Source organism: Chrysemys picta, chromosome 3 (genome assembly GCF_011386835.1).
Source record: "Chrysemys picta bellii isolate R12L10 chromosome 3, ASM1138683v2, whole genome shotgun sequence".
Classification (NCBI taxonomy): domain Eukaryota; kingdom Metazoa; phylum Chordata; order Testudines; family Emydidae; genus Chrysemys; species Chrysemys picta.
The window spans coordinates 90,240,903-90,255,901 of NC_088793.1; the positions used below are offsets into that span (position 1 = coordinate 90,240,903).

Sequence of the window (14,999 nt, forward strand, 5' to 3'; positions counted from 1 at the left end):
AAAAGGAGGCCGAGACAATCCCCGTGTTTTAGGCCTAAATCACATGGAAGATGGGGAGTTTATGTTGACTATGAGACAGCCAGGAGGAGATGCTGCAGATACGGAAAATATGTAGGATAGGATGGAGGGAAACAGGAGTGGAGGGAAACAGACCACCTCCCCCAAAGGTTGTGACCCACCAGTTTGAGAAATACTGCTCTACACCATCTAAGATTTAGCCCAGGGGTTCTCAAACTGGGGGTTGGGACCCCTCAGGGGGTCATGAGGCTATTATGTGGGGGGTCGCAAGCTGTCAGCCTCCACCGCAAACCCCATTTTGCCTCCAGCATTTATAATGGTGTTAAATATATTTAAAAATGTTTTTAATTTATACGGGGGGGGGGGGGGCACACTCAGAGGCTTGCTATGTGAAAGGGGTCACCAGTACAAAAGTTTGAGAATCGCTGATTTAGCCTCTTTATTCTGTGCACATGGCAAGAAATCTCACTCAGGGCCCTCTTATCTCCTGTCTTGATTACTGTAAATGCCTCCCCTCAGCCCTGCCCAATTGCACATTGTTCCACTCAGCCCCATACAAAACTCTGTTAGTTTGATATCTTCTTTGCAGATGATTCTTATCCCATAAATCCTTTGTTTAAATCATTCCATTAGCTCCTTTCATTTCATGGCATCATATTCATTCTGCTTGTCTTCCCCTTTATGGCCCTTTAGTACTGTGCCTCTCTATACTTAGCTGCTCTCTTTCCAGCATCCTTCCTCCTTCTCCTCCTTCAAGGCTGCAGTGATACTAGGGGTAGGTCTTCACTAGCAACGATAAAGCGCTGCTGCGGCAGTGCTTTAACGTGGCTGTATAGTCGTGGCTGTAAAAAAACCCACCCCCACAAGGGGAGTAGCTCCCAGCACTGGGAGAGCGGCTCCCAGTGCTGGTGCACTGTCTACACTGCCACTTTACAGCACTGGAACTTGCAGCGCTGAGGGGGGAGTTTTTTCACACTCCTGAGCGAGAAAGCTGAAGTGCTGTAAAGTGGCAGTGTAGACAAGGCCTAAGTCTTATCTGCCCATATGTCAGTTTCTCACACAATGATCTGTGCCTTCTTGCATGTTGCCACTTATACTCAAATTACCCTTCACTAGATTGCTCCATAAGGCTACTACCCTGGCCTCCAAATCTCTCATCATCTGCCACAGTGCCTAAAAATAAGCTATTAAAATAAGTCTTGCCAATATATATATATAGAGAGAGAGAGAGAGAGAGAGAGAGAGAGTGCTATGCTATTTTGCTCAGTGCAACATTGTAAGTGTCCACAGAACAGAGCTGTGAAATACATGTTTTGACAAAAAACATTTTTATACAAGCTCTCTTGGATGGTAACAATCACTTTGTGCCATTTATAAAAGTTAACATTTCCCCCCTCAACATTAAAATCTGTGATCAGTAGGAGAAAACTGAAAGCAATCCCGTCTAGTGGTTACTGTGCAATTTCACAAATGGCGAGACAGATCATCTCAGGTGCCCTATAGCTTCCAGGGATTAATTAGAGCACGAATCCAGCCAAATAAATAAAATCTAAGAAATTATTCTTGTGTCAGAGAGCACGAGATGGGTGTTTAGCATGTGAGATCCCTTATATTTTAGGTTCTCAGTCATGAGTGGACATCAGGGGTTAGCATCCACCCTGCTCTTCCAATATTGCTGAACAAGAGAGGGGGTTCCCAATAGATGGGAGTGGGGACCTGGAATGGAAATGGGAAAGGTGGAAAACCACTGTCTTGTATCAAATAGAGCATTGCCTGAAAAGGATGTTCAGAGAAGATCATACTACTCTTAACAGTAACTACTTCCTACTCCCAGTTTTCCCTCTAACATTTGTGATGGGAAAAAATCACTTCACGATGATAGGAACTGAGCTGGGCTACTGGTGCTTAAACAGAATTGGTGAAATTATTTGGAAATACTCATTGCAGTCAAAGTTAGATCAAGGATGAATTTGGTCCATTATGATTTTCCATGATGGTACTGCTAGAATCCAGTTTAGACCAAAGGCATGTGTTTAAAAACAAGTGCAGCATTTTCCGATAAGGCTGCTGAAATCTGTAATATGCAAGTCATACCAACAAAGGCTTTCACCAGCAACTCACATGGACAATAATGGGTAAGTTTCTAGTTCCATGCATGGTGGATTAGACATACAACTCCAATTAAAAAAAAAAGAGGCATGTGTCTATAGAAGTCTCATAACTTTGTTTAGCTCTTAAAATAAATCCTACCAAAATACATACTACTTCACTGAAAGACTACAATTCCCGTAGGGCTTTGTCAACACTTATTCTACATATTGGGGTAAAGGTGGTGTAGGTGCAGGGGAGGGCATTGTGTGTAGTTAAGTGTTTTGCATGTGTGACCCTAACGGCATCCTAGTGCAAGACGGCAAAGGGCACATTGGTATCTGGTAGTGAATTTCAATTGGCCTGACCAGCTGAATGGAATGTACCCCAACTCACTAATGTCATAACCTGTGTCCAGAAGGTGTCATGTAAGATAGCAATGAAAAGCTAATAACATACTGTCACAGGGTATCAGGCCATCAGGGGAGAAAGAAGGGGGAAAACACCCCCTTTCAGTCAATGTGGCTTCTCTCCTTCAGGGTAGCGAGGCCTAGCAGCCAGAGTCTATGTAGCTGCTCTTGTATTCAGGGCAGAGAGGCCTAGTGTTAGGCACAGGGAGGGATAGGGGGACCTTGGCCTGCCCTACTCCACCAGGTCCTGATCCAGGGAAACAGTAGTCCTGGTTTTGGCTTCAGGCTTATTATTTACCATTGATTCCTCCAGAGCAAGTGTCTTTCCATCTCTCTCATCCTCTGCGGGTGCCCAATCTCCATAGTCTGGGGCTCGATTGGATTCCTGACAGGAGCCTGTAACATGCATCCATTCTCTTCCATCAGCCAGCCCTGACTGACTTGAGCTGCTCCCTTTCATATATTGCTTCCAACTGGAGCATGCCCAGCAAGGACGAGAGGACGTGGCCTCCCGGGCCCAAAGTGTGTGGTTAACCTTTGCTGGGTCAGTGCGGGGTTGGTACACCCCATCACATATACTGATCAATGATATTATTGTGTGATGTGGATATGGGGAACAAATTCAAAATTACAAACACCTTGGAAATTATGTTATCAAAATGTGTCTGCCAGGCAGGGCAGGGTGAAGCTACCCCACCCTAGGCAAAGGAATGTGGTTCTGCCACCAAGAAGCTACATTAAGAGACAATGGGAAAGCAATTTACACAGAAGGTAAACAAGACCATCAAGCCAACAAGGGGAGAAGATAACCACACAGCATTACAGCAGCAGGAGATAGCAGGAAATAGATCAATTTGCATTTTTCAAACACCAGCAGGGGAAGAAATCAGCATGGAATTTCCGTCGCCAGGAGACTCCATGTTACCTTCTTCATAGTTTATGTTGAGGTGTAACCTTCAAAAGAATTCATATTAAAGGTACACTGGACTATAAAAGAAAAGAGCAAAGAACCCCAAGTTATGTTTCATGTAAGAAGACAAAGGAACCAAGCACATTGGACTTTGTGGGAAAGCCTGATCCTGACCTGAAGGGTGGTCAGCCATCTTGCTGGAAGGTTGTGTTATAAGAATCTTATCCTGAAGAGAGGCTGTAGCTTGTTTTGTTAAGTTTTAGTCTCTAGAAAGCATTTGGCTTATAACCCTTTCTAACTCTATCCTTTGTACTTGAACTCACTTAAAATCCAAACTCCTTTGGTTAATAAACTTGCTTTACTTTTAATCAAAACTAACCCATGGCTGTGTTTGATTTAAAGTGAATATTAACTCCGCATAATGTGGTAAGCTGCTGGGTAGTGTATCTTTAAAGGAACAAATGAACCTTAATATCTCTCTGAATGGTCCAGGAAAGGGCTAGATGTTGGAAAGCAGTTTGGGGAAAATTCAGGACTGGGCATGTGTTTGGGTCACTGCTGCACTAGGTAATTGGGTGACTGAGACTACAGTGGGGCTGTTGTGTCGTAGGCAGGTGGCTGGAGTCAGAGCACTGAACCAGGGCTGCAGAGCAGACACTCAGGACACTGCATGTTTGTCTGCTGGCTGTTGGTGTCCAGGCTGTCAGCCACCGCCTCAGGCCAGTTAAGACACCCAGGTTTATAGGACATGTGGGGAAACAACCCCTGACTGGCCTGGATTGCACCCCAGAACATGACAGTATGTAACACCTTTTCATAGCTTAGAACTGGGGTACTATGGTGATGTGCAAATACGTGTAAGAAATAAACATTTTTGCAGGTTTAAAATCTTTAATTTGTGCAGAATGATGGATTTTTATGAACACTGGAGACAAAACCGTATTTTCATTCTCTTTAGCACACTTTCACCTCTTTCCAACTGGAAACCAGCCTATATGTCGTCATTAATATCCCAGCTGAACGTGGAAGACAGGTCTTTCATTTTCTCCTTAAAAACATTGTCAAACCTTTCGCTCTGTGCCACAGTCATTGTGTTCTTCCAGTCTCCAATGATCCCTGGGGCAGGAGACACAGAAGAGGAATTGGTAGTTAGATGCTCTGCTGCCACTTGGACATTTTATTATAATTGGAATATCGTTTGTGCAGGTAAGAGGCTGTGAATGCTGCTAGTTGGGTGCAGTTCCTTTTCTCCTCCATTCCTTCCTCTCTCATCTCCCCAGAACGTAGCTCTCTAGGGCTTTGGCGGTACATTTCCAGTCCTGAAGGTGTGGGCAAAAAACTACAGTAAAAAACACCCTCCTGTTTTGTAAATTGGAGTTGTACATCTCATCTATCCTTCGTGGCACTAGAAATGTACCCATTGGTGTCCATTTGATTAGCTGGGCAAATGTTTTATTGATGTGACTTGCATGTTACAGATGTCAGCAGCCTTATCAGAGAGTGCTGCCCCTCTGATAAAACACATGCCACTGGCAAAAACTGTAACTGTGTTTTGTGGAATACAGCTGTGCCCCTGGGGAAAACCATAATGACCCAAATTTATTCTCGGTCTAACTTTGACTGCAGTATAACTAATTTGACCCAGTATTTCTAGACAATGTCACTAATTCTGTTTTAGGAACCAGTCGTTTTATACATCTCAGTTATCATCTTCCTGTACTGATTTATTTTGTTGCAATTTTTAGAAGAAAAAATGGCAACAGGAAATAGTTACTGTTGAGAGAAATATGAGCTTCTCTGAACATTCTTTTCAGGCAATGCTGCACTAAACAGTAGGCAGTGGTTTTCTACCTTTTCCATACCACAGTGCCCACTACCATCTAGCTGGGTCCCCCTTCTATTCAACAGCAGGCTTTGGGTGGAACTGGTTATACACAGGGTAACTCCACTATCTTCATAGGGTCCCGGTCCCATAGCAGAGGGGGGCAGTGTGAGCTTGTTGCAGAGCTGCTGCGCAGGGGTGGGGAACCTCCTGGTGCCCCTAGCCTCTAAAATCATCCATGCTACACCTTCTGCATGACTATGTGTTAGCTGAGGGGTGCATGGGAATTGGGGGCCCTTGCTGCAGGTGATGGGCATCTCAGGTACTTAAAGCCATGGAGTAGGGAAACACTTTACTGCAGAGTCTGCAGCTGCCTAGGGCCAGCGCTGAGGATTGAGACAGAGTCCCTAATGCTGCTGTTGCAGGGTTCAAGCATGTTCAGCCTTGCAATTGCCACCCCTCCTGCAGCTAGTAGGTGCAGCTGTCTAAGGCTGGCCTCTGGCAATTGGTCCGATGGCTGTAACCAGAGAAGCCACAGGTTCCTCTCTGACTACGGGGGGCCATTAGAGCTAGGAGCAGATAAACTGGAGTTAACCTCAAGGAACAGAGCTCAGCAGTAGGAAAGGAATATCAAGAGGAGCAGGGAAAGAAGAAGCAGGTCAGACTTGCAGGGGGAGAATAGGACCTGCTGGCCGGAGAGCACGGCCAAGATAGAAGGGAAACAAGCATGGGGAGAGGTGGTGGTGGAATAGCACGTAGATGGGAGCAGAGGGAGAAAGAAGGCTGGTGACTCCAGGTTCCTAGGGGCTAAGTGCTCACTTATCCAGGGTTGGGGAAATGGTGTTTGCAAGTGGCTTGCTCAAATGGCAGGAAGGGTGCTGGGGAAGGGATTTGTCAGAACTGATCAGGCATCTGCTGGCTGTGGAAATTTATTGAGCTGAGGCCAGAGACACCTACAGTGACTGGTGAAATAGGGTGGTACTGGAGACATGGCTATAGAATGTCTGAATGAGGAAGGAGATAAATCTGTGGGGAGTTTCCCTGTTCACTATGAAAGTTCTGCTCACTGTGGACACTAGTAAACCCACCTGGGTATAGCTCAGTGAGAAAAACTGGGGGCTGAGAAAGCTGTGTATGGCAATACACATAGTTTTGCAGAGGTGAGTGATCAAAATGAAAAATGTCTCTGAGATTCAGTACCAGGTATACCATGGCAGCAATGGCACTGCCACATCAGGCCCTCACTCGGAAGGGACCCATAACAATGATTACACGGGGGTCTTCAAATATGTTTGGCTCTGGGCCCACAAAAGGTTAATCCGGCCCTGTTCAGCAGTATCAGAAGACCACAAACCCCTGACATCTATTCACAACTCTCCTATATAAGGACTACAACATGAAAAATACCCCTCTCCTCTCAGCCACAATAATTGTCCCTTAGATTTTATTTCTTTGGCTAGTTTCATACTCTAAATAACCCCTGGAAGCTGTAGAGACAAAATCAGTTCCGATGCCCACCATGTGTGAAGTTTCTCAGAAGCACTAAACAGAAATGCTTTTAGTTTTCTCTAATGTTCACATTTTAATTTCTTGAAGATGACCCTTCCCTTTTACAAGTGGCACAAAATGAATGTTACCCAGGACCGGCTCTACACACCAGCTAAGGAAGCAGGTGCCTGGGGCGGCAAATATGAAGGGGCGGCACTCCGTCCGTTCTTGGGGCGGCACTCTGACTCGCTGGCAGTTCGGTGGCAGCTCTTTCTTTTTTTTCTTCCTCGGCAGCAGTTCGGCGGCAGCTTTTTCATTTTTCCTTCTTCGGCAGCACTGCTGCGGCCACTTTTTTTTTTTCTTTGCTTCGCCGCTTGGGGCGGCAAAAAAGGTAGAGCTGGTCCTGATGTTACCCTCCAAGAGAGCTTATTGAACATTTTCATTTTTTAAAAATATTGACACTTTTTTCTCACAGATCAAAAGGAAGCTGCACTACTTTGCTCAGCAAACATTTAAGATATTGCATTGAGCAAAGTAGTACAGCTTTCTTTTAATCTATGAGACGTGGTGTCTGAAACATTGGCCTGGTCTACACTAGCAGTTTATCTCCAATTTAGCAGCGTTAAACCAAATTAACCCTGCACCCGTCCACACAACGAATCCCTTTACCTCGACATAAAGAGCTCTTAATATCGATATCTATACTCCTCCCTGATGAGGGGAGTAGCGCTGAAATCGGTATTGCCATTTTGGATTAGGGTTAGTGTGGCCGCAATTCGAAGGTATTGGCCTCTGGGAGCTATCCCACAGTGCACCATTGTGACCGCTCTGGACAGCAATCTGAACTCGGATGCACTGGCCAGGTAGACAGGAAAAGCCCCGCGAACTTTTGAATTTCATTTCCTGTTTGCCCAGCGTGGAGAGCACAGGTGACCACGCAGAGCTCATCAGCACAGGTAACCATGCAGTCCAAGAATCGAAAAAGAGCACCAGCATGGACCGTACGGGAGGTACTGGATCTGATCGCTATATAGGGAGAGGATTCAGTGCTAGCAGAACTACGTCCCAAAAGACGAAATGCCAAAACTTTTGAAAAAATCTCCAAGGCCATGATGGAGAGATGCCACAGTAAGGACTCACTACAGTGCCACGTGAAAGTTAAGGAGCTCAGACAAGCCTACCAGAAAACCAAAGAAGCAAACGGAAGTTCCGGAGCAGAGCCGCAGACATGCCGCTTCTATGCTGAGCTGCATGCAATGCTCGGGGGGGGGGGGGGCCGCCACCACTACCCCACCTCTGACCGTGGATTCCAAGGTGGGGGTAATCTCAGCCATGCCTGAGGATTCTGAGGACGCAGAAGATGAGGAGGAGGAGGAGGAGGAGGAGGAAAAGCTCCCAGAGAGCACACAGCACTCCGTTCTCCCTAACAGTCAGGATCTTTTTCTCAGCCTGACAGAAGTACCCTCCCAACCCCCAGACAATGAGGCCATGGAAGGGACCTCCAGTGAGTGTACCTTTGTAAATATAAAACATGGTTTAAAAGCAAGCGTTTTTTAATGATTAATTTGCCCTGAGGATTTGGGAGGCATTCGCGGCCAGTACAGCTACTGGAAAAGTCTGTTAACGTGTCTGGGGATGAAGCGGAAATCCTCCAGGGACATCTCCATGAAGCTCTCCTGGAGGTACTCCAAAAGCCTTTCCACAAGGTTTCTGGGCAGTGCAGCCTTAGTCCATCTCCATCCTCCATGGTAGGACACTTGACCATGCCATGCTAGTAGCAAGTAATCTGGTATCATTGCATGACAAAGCCTGGCAGCGTATGGTCCCGGTGTTTGCTGACATTCAAGCAACATCCGTTCTTTATCTCACTGTGTTATCCTCAGGAGAGTGATATCGTTCATGGTAACCTGGTTGAAATACGGGAATTTAATTAAGGGGACAGAACCCTGTTCCTACTGGGCTGTTTGCCTGTGATTGAAAAGAAATCCTTCCCTGCAGTTAGCCAAGCGGGGGGCATGGAGGGGGATCATTGGCGCTGAGCTTTTCGCGTTTGGCTAGCAGGGATCTTCCCTGATACCAGCCACGTGGTGAGGGGAAGGGATAAAGTGATCATCCCAGAGAATTGGATTGGGGGGGGGAAAGTAGTTTGGTTTCTGCTGCTGCACGTTAACAGGAAAACCACAGCACTCAACAGGTTTTGCTTGGTATGTGAGAAAGCAGGGCGCTGCTTTTCTGAAGGCTACAGAAGCCGAAAGACAATGGCTTACCATGGCCGCATGCAAGCCGAATTCTGTTGCCCAGACCTGCGTCTGTGCTCCTTAACACCAAAGCCACAGGCACTCAATATTAAGATGCAAAATGTCACCTTGTATCAAAATCACATGTGCTATGTAATGTGAATAGTGTTGTTCACCGTGAAAGAGTATAAGCATTGTTCTGTAAAATGTATCTTTTAAAATATTTCTCTCCCTTTTTTCCCTCCCTCCCGCAGCTGCAAATTTTTCAAGCCTCCCTCCTCCGTCCCAAAGGCTATCTCAGATAAGGAGGCGAAAAAAAAGGACGAGAGACTAAATGTTTTCAGAAATCATGGAATCGACCCACAATCATAGAATCATAGAATCATAGAATATCAGAGTTGGAAGGGACCTCAAGAGGTCATCTAGTCCAACCCCCTGCTCAAAGCAGGACTAATTCCCAGCTAAATCATCCCAGCCAGGGCTTTGTCAAGCCGGGCCTTAAAAACCTCCAAGGAATGGAGAGCTCCACAATGCAAGAGCTCATCTGAATGAGTGGAAGGACGCAGTTTCAAAGTACAGGAAAGAGGCCAGTGAACGTGAGGACAGGAGGGACCAACATGAGGACATGAGGGACCAACGTGAGGAAAGAAGGGACCAACGTGAGGAGAGGAGAGACGCTCGAGATGAGAGATGGCGGCAGGAAGATCAGAGAAAGCAGGATGCAACGCTGGGGCTGCTGCGTGAGCAAACGGACATGCTCCGGCGTCTGGTGGAGCTTCATGAACGACAGCAGGATCACAGACTGCCGCTGCAGCCCCTGTATAATCACCCTCTCCCCTCACCATGTTCCATAGCCTCCTCACCCAGACGTGTAAGAACGCAGGGAGGGAGGCTCCGTGCACCCTCCCACTCCACCCCAGTGGACAGCCCAACCAAGAGGCTGTCATTATTTTAAACTTTTTAGTGGCCTTTTCCTTCCCTCATATCCTCCTCCCAAACCCCACCCGGGCTACCTTGTCAGTTCTCTCCCTCTTTTTATAATCAATTAATAAAGAATAAATGATTTTTAAACGATAGTGACTTTATTTCCTTTGAAAGCAAGCTGTGATTGAAGGGGGAGGGTGGGTTGCTTACAGAGAATGAGTCAAGGGGGCGGGTTTTCATCAAGGAGAAATAAACAGAACTTTCACACCGTAGCCTGGCCAGTCATGAAACTGGTTTTCAAAGCTTCTCTGATGCGCAGCACTTCCTGGTGTGTTCTTCTAAGCGCTCTGGTGTCTGGCTGCGCGTAATCAGCGGCCAGGCGATTTGCCTCAGCCTCCCACCCCGCCATAAAGGTCTCCCCCTTACTCTCACAGAAATTGTGGAGCACACAGCAAGCAGCAATAACAATGGGAATATTGGTTTGGCTGAGGTCTGAGCGAGTCAGTAACGTGAGCCAGCATCCCTTTAAACGTCCAAAGGCACATTCTACCACCATTCTGCACTTGCTCAGCCTTTAGTTGAAAAGCTCGTGACTACTGTCCAGGCTGCCTGTGTATGGCTTCATGAGCCATGGCATTAAGGGGTAGGCTGGGTCACCAAGGATAACTATAGGTATTTCAACATCCCCAATGGTTATTTTCTGGTCTGGGAAGTAAATCCCTTCCTGCAGCCGTTTAAACAGAGTAGTGTTCCTGAAGACACGAGCGTCATGAACCGTTGCCGGCCAGCCCACGTTGATGTTGGTGAAATGTCCCTTTTGATACACCAGTGCTTGCAGCACCATTGAAAAGTACCCCTTGCAGTTTATATATTGACTGCCCTGGTGCTCCGGTGCCAAGATAGGGATATGGGTTCCGTCTATCGCTCCACCATAGTTAGGGAATCCCATTGCAGCAAAGCCATCCACTATGACCTGCACGTTTCCCAGCGTCACTACCTTTGGTAGCAGCAGCTCAGTGATTGCTTTGGCTACTTGTGTCACAGCAGCCCCCACAGTAGATTTGCCCACTCCAAATTGATTCCCGACTGACCGGTAGCTGTCTGGCGTTGCAAGCTTCCACAGGGCTATTGCCACTCGCTTCTCAACTGTGAGGGCTGCTCTCATCTTGGTATTCTGGCGCGTCAGGGCAGGGGAAAGCAAGTCAGAAAGTTCTATGAAAGTGCCCTTATGCATGCGAAAGTTTCGCAGCCACTGGGAATCATCCCACTATGCGATCCCACCAGTCTGTGTTTGTTTCCCAGGCTCAGAATTGGCATTCCATGGCTAAACCTGCCCCATTAAAAACATGATCTCCAAAGCGCCGGGGCCCGTAGTTTGAGAGAATTCTGTGTCCATGTCCATGTCCTCATCACTCCTGTCACCGCGCTGCAGTCGCCGCCTCCTCCTCGCCTGGTTTTTCTGGTCCTGGTTCAGCATAAACTGCACGAGAATGCGCAAGGTGTTTACGATGTTCATGACTGCTGTCTTGAGCTGAGCGGGCTCCATGCTTGACGTGGTATGGTGAACGCAGTGCAGTGTTCACCCAGGAAAAAAGGCGCAAAATGGTTGTCTGCCATTGCTTTCATGGAGGGAGGGGTGAGGCTGTACCCAGAACCACCAGCGACAATGTTTTTTGCCCCATCAGGCATTGGGATCTCAACCCAGAATTCCAATGGGCGGGGGAGGCTGCGGGAACTATGGGATAGCTATGGGATAGCTACCCACAGTGCAACGCTCCGGAAGTCGATGCTAGCCTCTGTACATGGACACACACTGCCGAATTAATGTGCTTAGTGTGGCCGCGTGCACTCGACTTTATACAATCTCTTTCCAAAAATCGGTTTCTGTAAAATCGGAATAATCCCGTAGTGTAGACATACCCATTGTTACACAGTGATACAACCTCACTCAGCAGTCTTAGTGCTCCAAAGCCAATTGTTTCCTGGGGACAGAAAGTTGTGATTGGAAGTCCTAGGCAGCTAGCTTCAACATGTCCTATGCCAGGATCTGCAGGATTAAATATTTATTAGATTTGGCTGTTTCTGTCTTACCTTTCCGAAGAAAATGTCCTTTGCCTCGTTCCTGGAGATTGCTTTTCATGGAATCATAGTTTGCCCTGGGATCAGTTTTCATTTTATCAAATGTAGCATTTTCCACAACAGTGTCCAGTTCCTTTTCATTTAGCTGCTTTCCTAAGAATTTGCAGATTTTCAGCACAGCACCTTTGAGATCCTGAAATGAACATTATTTCAAAGTAACAGTTTCCCAAATTAGAAAAATAAAAGAACTAAATAAATAAAATAATAGAGTGAAGGATAATGGGATACTTAAATAAAGGGAAACTGAGCATAGGGATATAACACTAAAGCATAAAGGTGATTTCTTATTTGGAACCTTCAGTTTTTTAACTTCAGCTTTTAAACAGCGTTTAAAAGAGAACTGGATAAATTCATGGAGGTTAAATACATTAATGGCTATTAGCCGGGATGGGTAAGGAATGGTGTCCCTAGCCTCTGTTTGTCACAGGGTGGAGATGGATGGCAGGAGAGAGATCACTTGATCATTGCCTGTTAGGTTCACTCCTTCTGGGGCACCTGGCATTGGCCACTGTCAGAAAACAGGACACTGGGCTAGATGGACCTTTGGTCTGACCCAGTATGGCCGTTCTTATATTCTTATTTAATTTAACAAAGAGAAGGTTAAGAGGTGACTTGATTACAGACTATAATTACCTACCTGGGGAACAAATATTTATTAATGGGCTCTTCAGTCTAGCAAAGAAAATTATAACACAATCCAAGGGCTAGAAGTTGAAGCTAAACAAATTCAGACGAGAAATAAGGTTAACATTTTTAAGAGTGAGGGTAATTAACCATTGGAACAATATACCAGGGGGTCATGGTGGATTCTCCATCACTGACAATTTTTGAATCAAGATTGGATATTTTTCTAAAAGATCTTCTGTAGAAATTATTTTGGGGAAGTTCTGCGGTCTGTGTTACACAGGAGGTGAGACAAGATGATCACAATGGTCCCTTCTGGCCTTGGAATCTATGAATATATATATCAGGAGTTGGACCTCTTAATGGGAAGGGACTTTCCTCGCTTTGTTAATCAGCCTTACTGCTACTATCAACATGCTTCCTGCTGAAGTCAGCAGAGAGGATGTTGCTGCATCTCTATTTATTTAGCTAAGAGGTGCACTCAGATACTCCAGATCTTGTTTATAAAGTGTGACTAAAATCAGTTTAAAATTGATTTAGTTCAACCAGAACAAACCCATGTATGGACACTCAAAGTAGTTTAAATCTGACTTCTGCTAAGCTAGGTGAAGTTGTTAAGGAGTTAAAAGCTAGCTGAGCTGGTAGAAAAGTGAAAAACTAGTTTCTAAAAAAAATTGGAATTTTGAAGAGTTCTGTACTTTTTAAAGATTTCACATAGATATCTTTATTGAAAACAACAAAATAGTTATTAATATATTTTATTTACTAAATACCTAGTTTTGAATAAAAAGGGAATTGTGGGCAGCAGAAAACACTATGTTGGTACATAAAATCTGGGGAATAAGTGGGTAACCAAACAATTAGTAAGTCAAAATATAAAATTTCAACAACAAATTAATAAATTAATAGTACAGCAACTATTGGCAGTTGCCACAGGGTGAAGGACAGCAGTAAAGGTAAACTTGCAGTTAACTCATTGAGCAGGGGACCTGGTAACATGGATGGGGGATGACTTCAAAAAACTAACATGGGAAAAAATGTGTGTTGGTATTCAAAATGCTCAGTTAATAATGTTAATAAATATTATAAAAAAGCTTGGTCAAAACAATGGCCTTCAGTATTAAATCAAAAGGCTAGCCCATATTTATCCACAATTGCAAAAACATACCCATCTACCTAAAAAATAACATCCCCCACCTGTAAAAAAAGTTCTTGAGTAATTGTTACTCTACTACCATGGAAAGAAAATGCAAATAAGGTGGTCCCCTTAAACCCTGTGGAAGTAACTAGGAAAGGAGGAGCGCGTTGGGAGCCACTAGGAAATAGGTGCCGGGTGGGGGTGGAATGGGGTAAATTAAACTGTCATCACATTAAGCAGTTGTATATCAATATATATATATATATAAATGTGCCCCCGTCCTATAACTATGAAGAAGCAAAACAAATGGCCTATTGCAAAGAGGGGGGGCATTTAGGGGTAATGTATATGGGGTACGGTGTATTCTGTTGGAAATGTATGCAATCCTGCAATATAACACTAGAAGGCAAAATCCTTCCAGTATATAACCAAATTATAAACTTCTATACACTGCCACCTAAACTATGGTACACCAGTGAATCAGTAAACTTAATCATTGTAAACAATCAAACCAGCACCTACTATCCCATGCCGTACCAAGTAGTTAAATTGGTTTAAACAATACCAAATTTCACTGTAAATATTGAATAAACACACAATATAAACAAAAGTACACAAAAATTACAAAAGCAACTTGCTGCAAGCGCCAACAGTTGAACACACTTACAATACACACTACAAAATGGCACTGACAAAATTTTAACCCTATCAAAAAAAGATAAAGCAGTGCTTTTGGTGGTGGCCAAAATGTTGGACCATACTGCAGTGGTCAGAACTCTCAGTGTTGCTGTAAATTATCATAGCAGCTGGTGTATTGTTAACTGTATTTGTGTCACGTTGCATATAAAAACAATCAAGGGGGGCACAACCCCCTAGCAAACAGCCACTAATTATAACCTATAAGTAATGTAGTAAGCCCTCCCCCTCAGTGTACTAAACAACCCGAACCCAACCTTCTCGGGCCCACTATAATAAAAAGTCTAAAACACTAATTAAAATAGGTGTGGTATGCCCGTACAAAAAAAGGTACAGGGCATGGTACTACACAAGGTGCAGTAAAACAAATAAAGCATCAACACCTTCCACCTTAATGCCAGGCCCTATCAAAAAGTGTGTCACCATATGTTCTGTGCTTTCCAGAAATACATGGGCAGAAAAATCCCAAAAGAAAAAAAGGGGTAGAGTGTTAGGATATAGATAT

The 14,999-nt window shown here is 44.9% G+C and overlaps 1 protein-coding gene across 4 annotated transcripts in view; it reads right to left on the minus strand.

Annotated features, from left to right (window-relative positions):
- LOC101937869 (amine sulfotransferase-like) overlaps positions 1–14,999 on the minus strand; it is a 62,129-nt gene that overhangs the window by 15,081 nt on the left and 32,049 nt on the right. For 3 of the 4 annotated variants that reach the window (XM_065588369.1, XM_065588371.1, XM_065588370.1), the window contains 2 exons: positions 11,989–12,169; positions 4,298–4,542 (listed from right to left, as the gene is read on the minus strand). In XM_065588369.1, the coding sequence (XP_065444441.1) occupies positions 4,418–4,542; positions 11,989–12,169 (306 nt within the window). In that variant the 3' untranslated portion in view covers positions 4,298–4,417. Of the gene's footprint in view, positions 1–4,297; positions 4,543–11,988; positions 12,170–14,999 lie in introns of those variants that run through there. The other variant, XM_065588372.1, reaches the window with a different exon arrangement.